At 31.2% G+C, this 17,366-nt stretch overlaps 2 protein-coding genes across 2 annotated transcripts; one reads left to right on the top strand and one right to left on the bottom strand.

The window, feature by feature from the left end:
- Positions 1 to 536: 536 nt before the first annotated feature.
- On the bottom strand, positions 537 to 13,405 carry LOC126735176 (uncharacterized). Its single transcript, XM_050439125.1, has 4 exons — positions 12,578 to 13,405; positions 12,113 to 12,482; positions 11,021 to 11,102; positions 537 to 672 (listed from the first exon to the last, which is right to left on the bottom strand). Exons 1-4 carry the CDS (start codon positions 13,403 to 13,405, stop codon positions 537 to 539), a joined length of 1,416 nt encoding a protein of 471 aa, XP_050295082.1.
- Positions 13,406 to 15,176: 1,771 nt separating this feature from the next.
- On the top strand, positions 15,177 to 16,165 carry LOC126735189 (uncharacterized). The gene is made up of 2 exons (XM_050439140.1): positions 15,177 to 15,300; positions 15,855 to 16,165. Exons 1-2 carry the CDS (start codon positions 15,177 to 15,179, stop codon positions 16,163 to 16,165), a joined length of 435 nt encoding a protein of 144 aa, XP_050295097.1.
- The last annotated feature ends 1,201 nt before the right edge of the window (positions 16,166 to 17,366 follow it).

The raw sequence follows: 17,366 nt of genomic DNA on the forward strand, positions 1-17,366 counted from the left end.
TCTGCAGTATTTCTTTTTTGCATGCTTTGCATTTCTTGAATATTAATAATTTCTGATAGATTTAAAACCTCAATAAACAATATTTCATTAGATCTTGGCTACATAAAGATACCATTATTGAGAGCCTGTCCTGCGGTCATACTTAAGTAATAGGTCTTGGCTCAGTTTAGAAGACTTTAATAGTTTTTTTTTTGCATAATTTTAATAGCATAACATTATAAACTAGTATAGCACCATTCATAATCAGGCAGCTTCAAACCTCTCATCTTGAAGTTTAAAAAAAAACAGGTAAACCCTTGATCTATGCAAAATACCAAAAGCCAAACGGTCCAGGCCCTTATCTCCTCTTACTCGAGTATATATTTTACATAAATCGACCGTCAAATAACCCAGATTCCGGTGTATGAATGAAATTACGTCGTAACCGAGCGAGATAAAACAACAAATTTCGTGGATCGGGGGTACTGAAAATTACCCGCTGCCCACAATATTGTATACGTTACCGCGGCATGGCAGCAGCGCTTAAAATCCGGTACTTACTCGGTGCTTCTTTTCGTCGGTACCGTATCATTAGGTTTACGTGGTACCTCGTGGAGCTGTGTTATTAGACGGTAGCCTCGGGCCAGTAAGAGATCACCTGCAGAAGTTAAACGGTTGCCTTCTTCGCTCGCACTGCATCCCACAAAGGTTAATTTCACCCGGGTTAAATGGGTTTTTTTTGGACCTTGATACGGTTTATTTAATCTTAAATGCAAAATGTAAACTGTATTGAAGCTCTAATTGCATTAAAATTGTTATCGTGGCCACTTAAGTTATGCATATTTTGATTTAAGGCCTAAGTCTCTTGCCTGTTAAGTGGTATACAGACAAATGTTTTCTTTTGTTGATAGTTTCGGTTTGCTGCCCTCCACTCAGTCAGGTTTTCGTCCCGATTTTAGTACGACAAGAACTTTAACGAATTTAAACGATTCAATAATTTCATCCATGGATAAAAAGCTGGCTACTATACTAGTCTTACTCAATTATTCAAAAACGTTCGATTGTATTGATCACAATCTTATGTGTGCTAAATTAGAGTACTTTGGAGTTTCGGATTGAGTGCTTTGCTTTTTTAAATCGTATTTATGTAGTAGGCAGCAGGTTTTTGTGTAGACAAGTGGGAATATCAGCATTGGGCCTTGTGAAATCTGGAGTCCCACGGTGGTCTATTTTAAGCCCTCTATTATTCCTATTATACACCTTTGATATGAATAAATTAATACTCTCAAATACAATCTTATGCCCAAGACACACAAGTGTTATGCACGTTTGATCCTAAATATTATAATGATACATAAACTGAATTAAACAGTGACTTATTTAACATTTGTCAGTATAGTAAAAAGCATGGACTGATGTTAAATACTGATAAAGCCAATTTCTTGCTTTTTACATCAAGACACGACTCAGAGCTTCTCAGGGGATACATTCATCGTGAGATAGAGGATCAACAACGCTAAGATTAGAAATATAATTCCCAATATTTCAACACTAAGTAAAGGGACGTATGTAGGTTTAAAAGTTTTATACTCCAGTTTTAAAGTGCGTAAAAAATTGTGTGACATATATGTTTTATCAAAATTGTCTTACTGTTTAACTCTCTTTTATTCGGGTCTTTCTCAGGTTAAAAAAGTTAGGCTTCAAAGGATGTAAAATAACTATTGTGCTCAAGAAATTTGACCATATTATATTAAAGATACAACAATTAAATTGGATGAATATCGAGAATTTGTTTAAATATCTTCTTTAATGTTTATTTATAAAATTTTAGATATGAACTGGCCCCTTATATTTAGAATTTAAATTATTATTTAGGGATGAGACACATCGGCGCTCTTTGGGAGTTAGAAATAAGTTAATTATGCCACAACATACTACTGCATTGTTTCAGATAAATTTTTCATTCATATCTGTGTTAAAATATAATAATTTTTATAATTATTTTTTAATTTCAATATTCCGAAATAATATAAGGAATGTATTATTGTTTCATCAAATGTATAGTTATTTTTTTTCCGGTTAGACTAAGATTACAGTTTAATATTACACATTATAAAATTCATTGTTCAACTTTTAGTATATTTTAATAATTATATGTATAGGAGGATGTATAAGTATTTTTTTCCTATAGACATTATATAAGTACGTGTATAATTTAAGAAGTAATTTAACAGAAGTGGTTTAGTAACTAAATAAGGTGGAACTCGCCATTTAAGATTTAATAATGTAATAGTGTTATTATTCTTAGTAAATTCATTATTAATTTATAATTTTTTTCGTTATTATTTCAATTTTACCATGCCCAAATAATACTACCAGGAAGAATTAAAGAAATTCTTTTTTACACAGTTGAAAACTGAAAATTTTTGATTATCTGGAATGAATAGATAAATTAATGCCTAACTTTAAAAAAATAAAAACAGAGTCGCTGTAACTATATAAGGATTTCATATTTTAAAACATTTGAATAGGAAGATTACCCTCAACAAAAATTAATATTAAATTTAAATACTTAAGAGTCATTTGTCACCCTTAAGTTATTTATTATTATTTATTTCTAGCTACTTTCTATGCTTGCCAAGCAGTTCTTCAATGTTTGTATTTTATTGCAGGAATTTCGTCTAACTTTTTCGCACTTTTTTTACACAGTAGAAAACTGAAAATTTTTGATCATCTGGAATAGATACATACATTAATACCTAAATTTAAAAAAATAAAAACACAGAGTCGCTTTAACTATATATGGTTTTTATATTCTAAAACATTTAATTAGGTGCATTAACGTCAATTAAAATAAATATTAAAATTAAATACTTAAGAGCCATTTATCAGTCATAAAGTGGTGAAGTTAAAAATTATTAAGAAAATAGGTATAGTGAGGTTACCCTTAAATTATTTATTGTTTTTTTATTTTTGGCTACTTCCTATATTTACCAGATAGTTTTTCAATTTTTGTATTTTATCGCAGGAATATCGCATAACTTTCTCTTTTTTTCAGAAATTTGAAATAGTTCTTCCTGGTATTCAGGCTTTCAGATGATTTTTTTTTTTGTATCATAAACTTGATTCTAAAGGAAAATAGTGATCATTTTATTTAAAATTAAACATTGTGAAAAAAATGGGTATCGGGTACATTAAGGTTATGCTTTGCCTATTTTTTTTTACATTTCCAGTTACTTTTTGTTTTCCTAAAGTTTTTTAAATTAAATTCCAGGAATTTGATCGCACTTTTTAGCTATTTCAGAAAATTGAAAAAGTGCTCTCTGTTATCCAGACTTTAAATTATTGGTCTCTATTTACTTCCATTTTATCACAATAAAAAGAAAAAATTAAATATTTTTTGCTGCTTTGGTTGTAAGTAAATGCACTATTACAAATATATAAGACTTTTAAAATTATGTCTGTACTATTGTCATATTATTTATTTTTTAAAATACCAAGATTGTTAAATTTCAAAGTTTTTTAAAAAGATCACAAAACATCACAAGTTGAAAATAACTATTTAAGTTGAACTATTGAAACCATCTTTTTTTTATTTTTATGGTTTTTATATTTAAATAAATAAGGTGTAGGAAATTTTTGGTGTTAGTAAAGTTAGTAATGTAAAGCTTCTGGATTTTCGTGAATTTCATTCTGTAGAAAAATTGTGAAAGTTGTAGTTAAAATTGAAAAAAAGACATCCGTGCCTAATGATGGTAGATACTGTTAAACGTCGTTTGCGAGAAAATGAACACGAACACTTTTACGACTATTAAAAATATTAACATTTTCTAAATCTAGGAAGTTTTCAAAAAATATTAACAAGTTAAACGGTTGCCTTCTTCGCTCGCACTGCATCTCACAAAGGTTAATTTCACCCGGGTTAACTGACACCCGGGTTAACTCTTTTCGACCTTCGTACGGTTTATTTATTCTTAAATACAAAATGTTAACTATATTGAAGCACTAATTGCATTAAAATTGTAATCGTAGTCATTTAAGTTATGCATATTTTTACTTGTTATTATATCGACTTTACTATGACCAAATAACACTTTTAAAAAATTTTAAAAATTCTTTTCCACGCAGTTGAAACCTGAATTTTTTTTCATTTAAAAAAGATACTCAATGCCTAAAGCTTAAAAAGCAGAAATAAAGAGTAGTTTTAACTACAGGAGAATATCAAAATCAGTTTATAGATCGAATCTTTTAGCCAACTAATCTTTTAGCGACTACACTTGTTGTTGTTAATTTTTTAAACCTGAGAAACATAAGGCAATGTGGAGAACATAGCATAACGACATAGGCAACAAATACGCTTATTTCATCAAAATATCCAAGCTTTTAGGAATAAGACAAGTGAAATTGAAGCTAATATGGTTGACAAAACGTAGGTGTCGTCTAATTTGGTCAACACTGGCCTGCTGACAGTGAAACCATCTATAACCTTGCAGCGGCTTCATGTCACAGTATCGATAAAAGTGCAAAAATATCTATTATGCTTATTATGAACTCTGATTTTGTGTGTAAGGTTTTGAACGGAATTTAGTCCCTTGCCGTGGATAAAGTCACAGAAGTTTGTTTCATACATATACAAGAACTGAATTTGTATATTTTCACGCAGTATAGATCACCACAAACATTCATCATACTGGCCTAAGTTTTACCTTTAAAACATAATTTTGTACTAGATTCAAAGGCTGCAATGTACTTTTATAGGTACCGCCCCATGCTATGATGCGGTATGTTATTAGAGATTCTACTAAGGACTTATAAATGAGAATACAAAGTTTAGTGCTTAAAATTTCTCTTAGTATGTAAAATTTTTGGATCAAATGTCTAATTCTTCCAGCAAGATGATTAATGTATTCTGCCCATTTGAGGTGTTGATTAATTATGACTCCCAAATATTTAGTTTTCTTTTTTTTAGAGATCTCTTCATTATTAACATCATCCAATAAAATTTTATTAAAGGATAGTCTATTTGAATTGGTCAAAGAAAAGGCTTTGTAATTAATTTTGTCCATATTCAAAATTAATTTTTGAGTACACAACCAGTTTCTTACATGCCTAAATCCATCACACAAAGCCTCTCTAGCTAAAGATTAAAGCAGTAACATCAGCAAATGATACTATTTGATCTGACAATGGTATTTTTAGAAGAGATCTTAGGTATATCCTAAACAATATAGGTCTCAGTATTGTTCTTCGAGGAACTCCGATGGATACATATAATGGATCACTATAGGTATTATCTATTTTAAGGACCTGGTCACTCTTTTCAAAATAACTTTTAAATAGTTTTAGTGCTATACCTCTAATACCATAATGATTTAAAGTTTGAAAAAGATTTGTATGCTGTATCGTATTAAAGGCCCAAGGCCCTTGCCAGATCAATGAAAACTGCTATACTTTTTTTACCAGTATTTAAATTTTTTGTTACTTCTAAAGTTAATTTATATACTGTATGTGATGTATTCAGGCCCTCTGTAAATCCTTACTGATTTTCCGAGAATATGTCAAGTGAGTTCAGAAATATTGTTAAGCGGTTTTTAATACATTTTTCTAAAATTTTTGCAAAATTATTTATAAGGCTTATTGGGTGATAATTCTCAATCTTATTATTTAAACCTTTTTTATGTATTGGAGTTATCACAGATTGTTTAAAGTAAGCTGGTATTTGGCCACTTGTGAAAATTAAATTTATAATCTGGCTTAAAGGAGTTGAAATGAATTTATTTATTAATTTGATTATATTAGTATAAATTTGGTCTAAACCTGATGATGAGTTATTTTTTGAGTAGTTATGTGTTTAGTAATCTCGTTTTGATTTACTTGGGTCAAATACAATTAAGGAAGAATTTGAAGACTAAATTATTTGGGAAATTTGAAATTCGTTCTGAGCAGTTTTAGTTTTATTTTTCATGTCTATGATTATTTATAAAATACTAATTGCAGAAATTAGCCATAACTTTGTCCGTTTCAAAAGCTTCATTGTTATTGTTATAAATTTTAGGAGTAGCCGAGCTTTTTTCTTTTTTGTTAGTAACATCATTTATTATCTGATAATTTTTTTTAATATTATTCCTATTTTTAAAACTTTTTATAGTAGTAAGTAGTAAGTTTTATAGTAATCAAATTTACATTTAATTAAGATATTTACATAATTTTTATATTGTTTGTATTCTGTTTACAATTCTTGGGTATTGTTTTTTTAAATTCCCTTTCAATTTGTCCCTTTTGCGTATTGCAATGATTAATTCTGTTGAAATCCATTCTTTTATTTTATGCAATTTTCTGGGATTTCCCCTCTCAATTTTAGATGAATTTAAGTGCTCGTTAAACTGCGTGATAAACCTGTGACATGCAATTTCCACCTCATTTGATTGTAATATATCTGACCAGTCGGTGTTTTTTATTTTACTAAGTAATTTTTCATAATCTACTATGTGATGTATTTTGTTAACATTTTTGTTTTCTGTTTTTGGTTCCACTAGTTCAATATTTAGCATAATTGCATAATGATCAATTATTTGGGTGTCTAATACAAATAATTTTATTGATATATGTATTATCGTAATATTTATTATAGTTTGATTTACTAAAAAAATGGTTAATACATGTTCTGTTAGATCGGTTTCTCTTGTTGGAATGCCAATGCTGCATTGAGTAATTATTTTAGTCAAAGTAATGCTCCATTCTGCTAGAATCGGAATTAAATCTAATATTGACATTAAATTAATATTCCTGATGTTAAAATGAAATTAAATGATTTAGTGATTTTTTATTTTTTTTGTAAAAAAATTATTGCAGTCAAACTACGAATGACAAAGTAGCCATATTTAGCGCATATACTAAGTAGCCTAAGGGGTCCCAAAAATGAAATAAATAAAATGGCACTCCGTTTTAAAAAAATGCCGCTTATATCACCAAACTTCTTATATTCTTCTTATATTCACCAATCTTTGAGAATAAGAGATTAGACCATGTTAACCCTTTTATTTTAAGCTTTACGGAAGACCGACGCACTGCTACAGGACCCTGTATAAGTACTACATTGTATAATAACATAAATAAATATTTTAGATTTGAAAATGACAAGTGTCCTGCTGCCGATAATTTTCAAAAATGATACTCGAATCCAAGCTTATTATACCTAAAAACAGAAGAAAATAGCGAGTTTCCTAAGACCTTCTTCTTACATTAAATAACCTCACAATGAAAAGTTATTGCCGCATGTCTAGTTTACACAAAAATATGTCTTTTTCCCTAACATATGCCTCAAGTTATAACTGTAAATACGTGCAGCTTCCTAGTAAACAAATTCATCGGGGTTTTTTTTTCGCCACCAGCTGTATACAGAAGGCCATAAACCCATCATTCGCTCATTACGACGTCATAAGTTACGAGCGTCCGCCAAAGAGCAAAAGGCATAAAGCTGATCCGAACCATTAGGTCTCGGTACCGCAGTGGTACTGTTGTTGTTCTTCTCCATTTGAAATATTTCAATTAGAGTCGGGCGCGACATGTGGCAAGCGACGACACTACTTTGAGAACCATCCCGTATGTACAGTACCGGCCCGATGAGATAAAACGAAACGATACCAAACACCAAACGGCCATCGGATCATGACGAAACGTTTACGCGTCGTTGCTTCTTATATGACTTTGAGGCACTTTTACGCATGTGTGAGTTAATGGATCGAACTCTTTTGATGTTTAAAGAGCACATTCCTCACATAGCGTTAGGAAAAATTATAGTACAGTAAAACTGTCAAATTTATGACGAAAAATTACCTACACTTTCTTTTGCGGAAAAAGCTTAACTTGAAATTTGCGACCTCGACGCGTACCGGGTATTTGAAAAAACTCAAAAGTTTTTTGGATTTCATTTATCTCGGGAACGGTGAGTTTTTGGGAAAATTTGTAAGAACAAAAAATGTCGGGGAAATAATTTTCTATAACTTTTCTCATTGAGTCCACTTGCTGCGATGAAAATTACAAAAAGTAAATGGCACCAAAGTACCCAAAAAAGTGTTTTTCCGCTTTTTGGGATAGAAAAAATTTATTTTGAATTAATAGTTTTTTAAATAATACTCAATTTTTCGTAAAGAGACCTCGTAATAAAACAAATTTAAAGATTGGAGGGACATAAAGTCAATGGTCTCAGATTATGTTTATTTTTTAAAAAACTATTACACGTGTTTCGCCCTAAGGCATCATCAGAATGGTAAAGTTATTTGTTTAACACCACAAACATAGTAGTAATAGTTTTTAAAAAAAATAAACATAATCTGAGACCATTGAGTCCTTCCAATCTCTGAATTTGTATAATATTGATTCCTCTAGCTCGCCGATGATTCTGAGTAGACATATTAATCCATGATTAAAAGTTTAGTTAAAAAATCGGAATTTGGTGTATAAAATGTAAGGATTATCATACGACATTTTTCATAAAGGGCGTTAAATGCAAGGTTTTTAATTTTCGTCAAATAAAAACTTAATTTATTTTTGAAGACCTTTAAATTACGAGAAATTAAATACATTTTAAACGCTCAAAGTACAGATTAGGTATATAAGGTGTACAAGTCACGCAGTAGTACTTATCGAACTGAATGCACTTCCATCTAGTTGGTGCAGAGTTTTTGACTGTTCATTGAGGACTTTTTATTCCAGTTTTTTAATATTTTAATTCATTATTAAAAAATGTCTTTAGACGTTTTTATAATAATAATACTAATAATAATAATAAGTTTATTTACCAAAAGGCAGTAAAAAAAAGTTTAAAATTAAAATTTCCGAATAAACAAATGACACACAAAAGGTTAAAGTTGTCAGGGGTTTATAAATATACAGAGAAATAATTCAAACAAAGTAATCCTTTAAATACAAAAGTTTTAACAAAAATATTAATTTGGTACTATCAAACTTATTACACTAATAACGATATAAAGTACTTTCTTGCACAGTTTCTAGTGACCTTATTTGTGCTTTTAAAGCACCATCTAATACCAAAATAGTTTATGTTAAATATAGTTGTATTAGTGCTATGTATAGTATTTTTTAATATGAAAAATCAAAGTACTTTTTTTGGTCTTTAAATTTATCTAAACATGATCTAACGTTATTTTTAACATGTTCAACATGATCATTCCGTTTTAAGTGTGGATCAAATACATCTCCTAGATATTTAATTTTTTCAATGAAGTAAATGCTAATTGATTTATCAGGAAAAATGACGGTAAGTGCTTGAAGATTAGGCAAGGAATCAGTGTAGCATCGAAACCGCATTAAAAAAATGTTCTCAGAATGAATGGTAAGTTTTTGGCTATTTAACCACTTGAAAACGTTGACCGGGTCATATTCTGCTTGTTTTCACAATTTCAACTGGTTTTTCTGTAGATAACGGCAAAGTTATCTGCAAAATATGTTATTTCACTAGAAGACTAAAGGTAACATGAAAATAAATAATATAATAAAATAATAAATGAAACCTATTTGATAAATAGCTTCTTAGTAGAAAGGAACTTCTTTAATTCCGTTTGTTTCTAAAATGTTAAGTAGCATGATGTAATCGACCTTATCAAAAGCCTTAGACAAGTTTAGAAAAACACAAAGCAAAAAAATATACGGAGACAATTTTAACTAGATTTGTAACAAAAATGTTTTACAATGATTTTAAATGTTTCAGAGATTTTGAGATTTTCTAGATATTTTGAGATTTTTTTTTAGATTTGTAAATATCTTTATTGACGCTATGTTAAATTTTCAAAATCTTCAGGTGATTGCTAAATAATTATATATATATTTCCTTACTCTTTGTACTCTCCAATTTTTTAAGAAACTTAAAATACCCATAAAAAATATAGGTATAGTAGTATTTTCATAAAAATTGTTGGACATTACATTGTCATTTTAATGTTATAATATATTTTTCAAAAATTTTTATGTATAGAATAAAATTAAAAAATCTTAAAAGATTTCAGGTATTTTAAAAAAAACAAGATTCTTACACGTTTTGGGCTTGATAATTTTTTTAAATTTCAAGGACATTTTTATGGGTCTTCAAATTTTTGGAGAAGATTTTGATGCATTTTTATTAATTAGTTACACGCACTTTAAATTAAAACCAATATTAATTTTTCAGAATGGTCTCTAAACGTTCTCAAAATTTCCCATTATTTTTAGAAACCATCAATAATCTTATTTGATTCTTTTTGTCTATAATATCTAAATAAATTTTTATAAAGGTATTTTTGTATTTTTCTAAAGAATTTTATTTAATTTAAACAAATTTTTCGTAATAATTATTTCGCATACTGAATACTTATTTGGCTGCACCCAGTAAACAAAATTCATCACTTACGAGCTAAAACTTCCATTAAAATCCAATTTCCTATAATTAACGAGAATTTTATATTTGCATTACCTAGAAACCTCACTCACTCACAATTATACTAGCGAACAATTACAAATTCTATAGATGATTAAAAACGTTCGATTTCCTTTTTATAATAAATAGCTTAATTGTATGCCGGCCCATTCGCGATCTCCCCTGAGCGATATAAATATTAAATCGTAGCAGTGTCGCTATCTGACCATCTTGAAAAGATCGAAGTGTATAGCGACTTCCTATATTGTTAAGATAGAGATCCACGGATTGATTCAATCGAACACGTGTTCCATGGAACTACTAGAATTCTCTTTTTTTGGGAGGAAAATTAAGTGGTTAAATATTTTAATAATGCATAACTTAAATGCATCCGATCACCAGCTTAAAAACCTACAACTTTCCTATTAAATCCCGTCCATTTTACTATAAATATAGCAGTTAATTGGACCAGCATGTACGTCTATATAGTCTACCAATTTCACCATTCTTTATTTCATCCTGAGGGTACATAAATATTATGTGATAGTGTTTATGAGCTTTAAATATTGACAAGCTTAAATGAAGCTTCGGATTTTATAACATGGTAAGGAGGTCTTCGTAGATTCTCACATAGTGTTATCAGTGGGGGTGCTGGGATGGTCGAAGATTCCTATATATGGTATGTGGAAGTGGGTAATCGAGACGAACCTCTCTTAAATGTGTACATTAGGATATAATTTTAAATATTAAAAGGTTTTTTGGTGATTTATTAACATTTTCATAAGATCTTTGGTTACCATATTGAGGATTTTCTTCTCTCTTCATTTCCCTACAGCTTAGAAGCATGCGCATGTAATTACACTAACAAAAATCGACAAACCCACGGATATGAGTCATCTACGTTCTGTCAACATACTTCCTTAAATAGTGGGAGTTCATTGACTTATAGAAACTCTAAAATGGCCTCAGAGAAACTGCTCTGGTGGTCAAGAAAACCGAGTACTGAATGTCAAACCATGCAGACGAAGATAGATGACGTCAAAAGGAAATATATACCGTAGAATGGGGCTATTTGAGAATTTTTTTGAGGTTTTTAAGCGATATCTATAAGACAAAAGTAAGCTTGATCAATTTTGTAATGGCGTTGGAAAGACCTATAATAGAGGTATCTATTTCTTATATTTGACTAACGGCTTCCTCTTCTGGGAGCCGTAAAAAAATTTTTTAGGGCCTTCTCAAATTGCCCCATAGGGTGGGGCTTTTTGAGAATATGGCTTAAAATTGCATAAATCATCATTTATCCACTGAAGGGGATATTTGGAAAACAAAAAAACATTTTTAAAAAAATTAAAAACATGTTAACATATAAAAAAAATATACAAAACAAAAAATATTTCTTGCAACATTGCAAATTACAATTAAAATATGTAAACAAAAAAACATAAAGTAGATAACTCTAAAAAATAATCAAACAAAAAAAAACAACTTAAAAATAACTCTGGTTTGAAGGTAACAAAGGTTTCTTGAAGGTTACAAACAGTGGTAACTATATGTTTATTTTATGTTTAGTTCTGAAAGATTATCCGAAAAGGTAAAAAATTGCCTGGTCCCTGAACCTTCAATCTTAGGAGGGCTAAGTATTATGATAATCATTTCGGTTGTTACCTCGTCTTCATCTAACTTAGCTTGAAATGCTTGAATTTAAAATATTAGAATCTGTACCTGTGGTGGACGATGCAGGTAATCTTTCCTTTGGTTGCGCAGGATTTAGAGGGTGCAATCCAGTTTTGGCAAATCCGGAGATTAAATTTTGCCTTCCTTTGCCATTCTCTTTAATCTTGTTATGGAGCTGTGCACGCAATCTAGGGAATACATCTTTTGAGAGTGTAGTCATTTTTCGCCCTTGGCCTTTCTTCCACGTTGTCAGAATTTCGCGCCAATATTTCTTAAGTGGAGAATAAAATGCGACGTCTAATGGCTGCATGACATGGGTCGCATTGCTTGGCAAACAAATAAATGCAATATCCATTTTCTCGCACGTTTTAAGGACGTCTTCGGAAAAGTGAGAAGATAAGTTGTCCCCAATGAGAGCCTAAAATGAAAATTAAATATGGGTAAAATGACTTAAACCTCTCTGTTATACCTACTCACCTTTTTTCCAGGTTTATTTTAAAAAAATGGAACTACCACAGTAAAAAACCAATTTCGAAAACAAGCGGAATCGAACCACCCGCTTTTAGACCTATTATATCTGGCACCTTTAGGGCCTCCCTCAGTCCATGAGTCCCAAAGATGCTCACCTTTATACACTACATAAACTGGTAATATCTGGCCATCAGCAGTACCAGCATACATTAAGCTTATGGCTGTTTTTGTCGAATTTATCACTCTTTCTGGGTACCTTGATCCTCTTTTATAAATATATTTCTTAGTGCCTGGGTTGTCGGTAAGGTTTGTTTCATCATAATTTATCATTAAACTAGGATTTACCGCTAATAAATTATCTCGGGCATTATCAAAAAAATTATCGATAGCTTCTGGTGAAAGTGAAGCTCTTTTAGTTGAAATATTGGATGATAGACGGTTTGATATGAGCTTTTCGTGTCGTTTAAGAAAAGCTAATGCCCAATCTCTACCAGGAAAGTTATCCTTCAAACGAACCTCTTGTACACCTTTTTTATCCAGGTAATTCTTCACAAAAAGTCTTAGATCCAATATGTCAAAGGGAAATCCCCAAGCTGCCACAATATTTAGGTATTTCACAAACTGTTCCTCTTCTTCCTTGGAAAATATTGAAGGTCTTCCCGGTTTTTCAAATATATTGCTCCCCCTAGCACGTCTGCTTATGGTGGCGATGGGCACTTTGAAATGCTCGGAGGCCTTAGCCAAAGTTAACCGCCCTTTTTTTACTTCTTCTATTGCTCTGGCTAAGGCTTTCTCTGAGTAATGCCTATATGGCACGTAATTTTTGCCATTTCTGAAATGGCTTAATGTTTTTTTATAAGTGCGCACCATTATCTCATACCATTCTGAAAAAGCCAATTTTATTTGAAAGCAATTTCTAACAATTTTCAAATAGCCCCCATGCCTTCTCAAATAGCCCCCAGTCACTTCTCAAATTACCCCACTCCAGAAAATACTGAATAAAAAAAAACAAAAGAGTCCTAAAATGTTTATGTTACCAACACACCTTCCTAAAACCCCATACTTTTATTTGGATTAAGTGCCAATATCATACAATTAATCGGTTTAGATTTACAGAGTAAAGTTAACCACTTACCGTTCTTTCACCAAAAAACACGTGTTTTTCCTAATATTTTTACGCGCCAAAATAAAACAGCTACCTTTCGTCGATCTGCGCTCGAGTACGCGGTTGCATGTGTACTAATGGCCTTGCGCGGCATTTGCGTATTGTTATTAACTCTGTGGGCGTTGTTGCCGCTTTTAACATTTCTCGGATGAATTCTCAAATTACCCCTGATTTCCAGAATAGCCCCATTCTACGGTACCATCCTTTTTTCCCAATGACTTTTGACAAAAAGTTAAATTGAAACGCCATTGGTAAAACACGCCCGTCTGTGTAGTAAACATCGTTTCTTCAAAGCAGTTGAACCATGGATGAATAAAAAATTGTGTAAACTACCTGGAACTTGAGAAAATTCTGGCAAAATTTATACATGGTCAAAACTGCTTGAAATTAAAAAAAAATACCTGAAATGCCTGAAATTGAAGAAAATTCTAGACAGATATATCCACACTCAACTGCTTATCTTATCTGCTGCTCTATCTTATTTATTGTACATTTATTTTTTATGGAACTAAAAATGTTTATGAAGTTTTGATATGTCAGGATTGAGTTTTTTATTTCATATACTTCCTACCAGGTTTGATTTTGTATAAGTTCTGTAAACTTTTGCTTTTCAAAAATTGTATAATGAGTTTTTAGGTTCTTAGTATTATCACTAGGGTAGTCTAGCTTGGAGAAAATCTCTAGATAAATAGGGTAATGATCTGTTAAATGACTCAACCTTTTTCCTTTTTCAACCGAAAACTAAAGAAAAAACACAGAACACAGAATGACATTTAGCATGATGACTTCAGTTTTTGCGTGCGGTGTTGTCATTTTAAATTTTTTATAATCGGTTTTAGGAATAAGAGTGTTAATAATTTTTTTTTGCTCTGTATATCGTGGGCTTAAAGGTAAAAGTGACCAAGCCCTAAATTGCCATTTTTCTGTTTTTTTGACCAACTGTCTAAAAAATCATATATCTTTGCCTGGAAAAACTGACCAAGTCCCCCCAGGGTTCAGAAGCAGGTACGTAAAATAAGTTAATAATGATCAAGTTTTCTAAAGTGAAAGTTGATATCAGCCTAAATTGACCATCTCTACTTAGTCACTTTTGGTTATAGCATATCAGATTTTATTGTGACCAAGTAGACATGGTCACTTTAACCTGACGAAACTTAATCATTTTTGCATACGGCTTTGATATACTTAGTCATTGATATACTACTGTTTGCAGTTGTTTTGTTTGTTTTGCGCTGTGAAGTTGCCGCTTTTTGTGATTTATTTATTATAATGAGTGCTGATCTCGATATATTGCTAAATTGGCATTACAAAAATCAAAAACTCTTATTTATATTGATGCAGAAGGTAAGTTTTGTATAGATATAATTAGATTTTTACATTTTATAGGTTAGGTCAGTCAAAAGTTTTTATATCCTTTTTTTTAAATGAAACTGTTTAATTCTAGGCCCGCTGTATGAGGAATTAATAAGCCAAACTATGGAAATATCAAATGTTGCTAATGTTTTGGGTCATTCAGAAACCGTTATTAATCCCATCATAGCATCAGAGGATGCCCCTGGAAATATAAACACCTCAGCTTCTTCCCCAGCAGTATCTGAAGGTAAATATTCTTGTAATAATTTAAATAAAAAAAATTTTCTTTGCTATAATTAAGTATTAAGTATAGCTTCTTCTCTATGTACATACATTGTTATGTTCTATGTATACAGTATTATTATTTTTTATGTACGTATAACTAAGTAAATAGGTTAGGATTTGTTTTTTTTTAATTATCCTGTGCAAGTTTGTGCCTGAATAACGGTTAAAAAGAATAGGAATGTTCTGTTTTTCAAATCCTCAGGAAACTAAAAAAAAAACAAAGATTAGAATTTTTAAAGCCCATCGTAGAATAGAGCGTAAAATTGATCAAAATAGTAAAAGTATAAAACTAATAAATTATTATAAGTATGTATAATTTTTTTCTATTGTATCAGTAAAAAAATATGTTTTTAGTGCTTATAAATTGAGTGCATTAAGTGTGTGTTTTGTACCTATTTTTATTTTGAATTCGTACGTGTAAATTAAGGTCTTTATATTAATTGATAATAATTTTTTTATTTTAGTTCTAATTTTTTATAAATTACTTAATTAGTTATTATTGCGTTTTATTTTCAGTTATAAAATGTGATCTGGTGGCAGAAAAGACAAAAGGGCTTTGCAACACTTTTGCTGACACTAATTTACCATCGACGTCAGACACCCAACGCATTCTTCGCCCTAAAAATCTGAATGCGAACCTTTATGAAGATCCGCACTCTCCTATGGGAGTGGTAGAATTTGAAGAAGGTAGTTCAGGTGAGTATAATCCTACTGACGATGAAGACAACCATGATGATGAGCACAACAATGTATCTACTACAACTAAACAAAAGAGCAGGTGGAAAAAATCATACCCTGATCAGTGGAAAAAAGCCATAAATAAATAGAAAAGGTCTTTGGGGGAACCTTACGAAACCAATAAAAAAATGCAAAAATGCAAAAATTCCCAAAGATGTTGATTGCGAGCTCTGCAAGTTTAAATGTACACAACACTTTAGTTTGAACGATAGAAGAAAATTGTGTGCTACCTACTGGCAATTAAATTATGATAGACAAAAAGATTATATATTGGCCCGTGTAAAATCAGTTAAACCCAAGTGTAGGAAGCCTCGCACTGAAACCAGACCGGCAAAGCAAGCAAGCAGATCATTTTTTTTTTAAAAAGGCTCACGAAATCCGTGTTTGCAAAAAGTTTTTTTTAACACTCTAAGCATTAGTCACGGGCCCGTTCACCATGCCTTTGCTGGAGTAAATGAGCATGGGTTATTTGACTTACCAGATCAACGTGGTTGTAAGGCGCCAGGTAATAAAACTTCCCAGAAGCTAGAAGAAAAAGTTAAAAGCCACATCGAAAGTTTCCCTACTCTTAAATCCCATTATTGCAGAAAATCTAATAACTGGAAATACTTGGACCCTATCAATTACAAAAATGTATCAGTTATACATAGAAGCATGTAACAGTGAACAGCAATAACGAGCCAAAGGTCTCTGAAGCGACGTATCGACATATTTTTTGCAGTAAATATAATTTAGCTTTTTTCAAGCCTAAAAAAGATCAATGTTCCACTTGTGAACAATACAAAAATAAACTCATAACCATTGAGGATTATCAAGAACACATACGTATGGACCAAAATACCAAACAGTATGGACTTGACATCAGCGCGATGAAGCAAATGCTGCCAAGATGCAGGATAAGGTATGAGCCTCTAATGATGAGCATTTTACTAGCATCACGTTTGATTTGCAAAGCGTTTTGCAAATTCCTTTCTCCGATATATCCCAGTTTTATTACAGTATGAAATTATGTGCTTTTAACTTAACTGTCTATGAAGCAGCGACACCAAATAATGCATATTGCTACGCGTGGACGGAGACTAACGGTCAACGAGGGAGTTCCGAAATCGGAACTGCATTATTTGAGTGGGCAAGAACAATTCCAAAAGACGTAACAGAGATCAGCATGTATTCAGATACTTGCAGCGGTCAAAACCGCATTCAGGACATACCCGCTTTATTTTTGTACTTAGTTCAAAATACGTATTTTCTTGACCATACAACATACCTTTTTGGAGAAAGGCCACTCTT

This window comes from Anthonomus grandis, chromosome 4 (genome assembly GCF_022605725.1).
Source record: "Anthonomus grandis grandis chromosome 4, icAntGran1.3, whole genome shotgun sequence".
NCBI lineage: Eukaryota > Metazoa > Arthropoda > Insecta > Coleoptera > Curculionidae > Anthonomus > Anthonomus grandis.

Excerpts from the sequence above, each read along its gene's own strand:
- LOC126735189 (XM_050439140.1), top strand. The coding sequence starts at position 15,177 with ATGGAAATATCAAATGTTGCTAATGTTTTGGGTCATTCAGAAACCGTT. Across the intron at positions 15,301-15,854 it reads TTCCCCAGCAGTATCTGAAG|TTATAAAATGTGATCTGGTG; the intron begins GTAAATATTCTT and ends TTTTATTTTCAG.
- LOC126735176 (XM_050439125.1), bottom strand. The coding sequence starts at position 13,405 with ATGGTGCGCACTTATAAAAAAACATTAAGCCATTTCAGAAATGGCAAA. Across the intron at positions 12,483-12,577 it reads GAAATTGGTTTTTTACTGTG|GCTCTCATTGGGGACAACTT; the intron begins GTAGTTCCATTT and ends TTTTCATTTTAG. Across the intron at positions 11,103-12,112 it reads ACCTGCATCGTCCACCACAG|AGAGGTTCGTCTCGATTACC; the intron begins GTACAGATTCTA and ends TACACATTTAAG.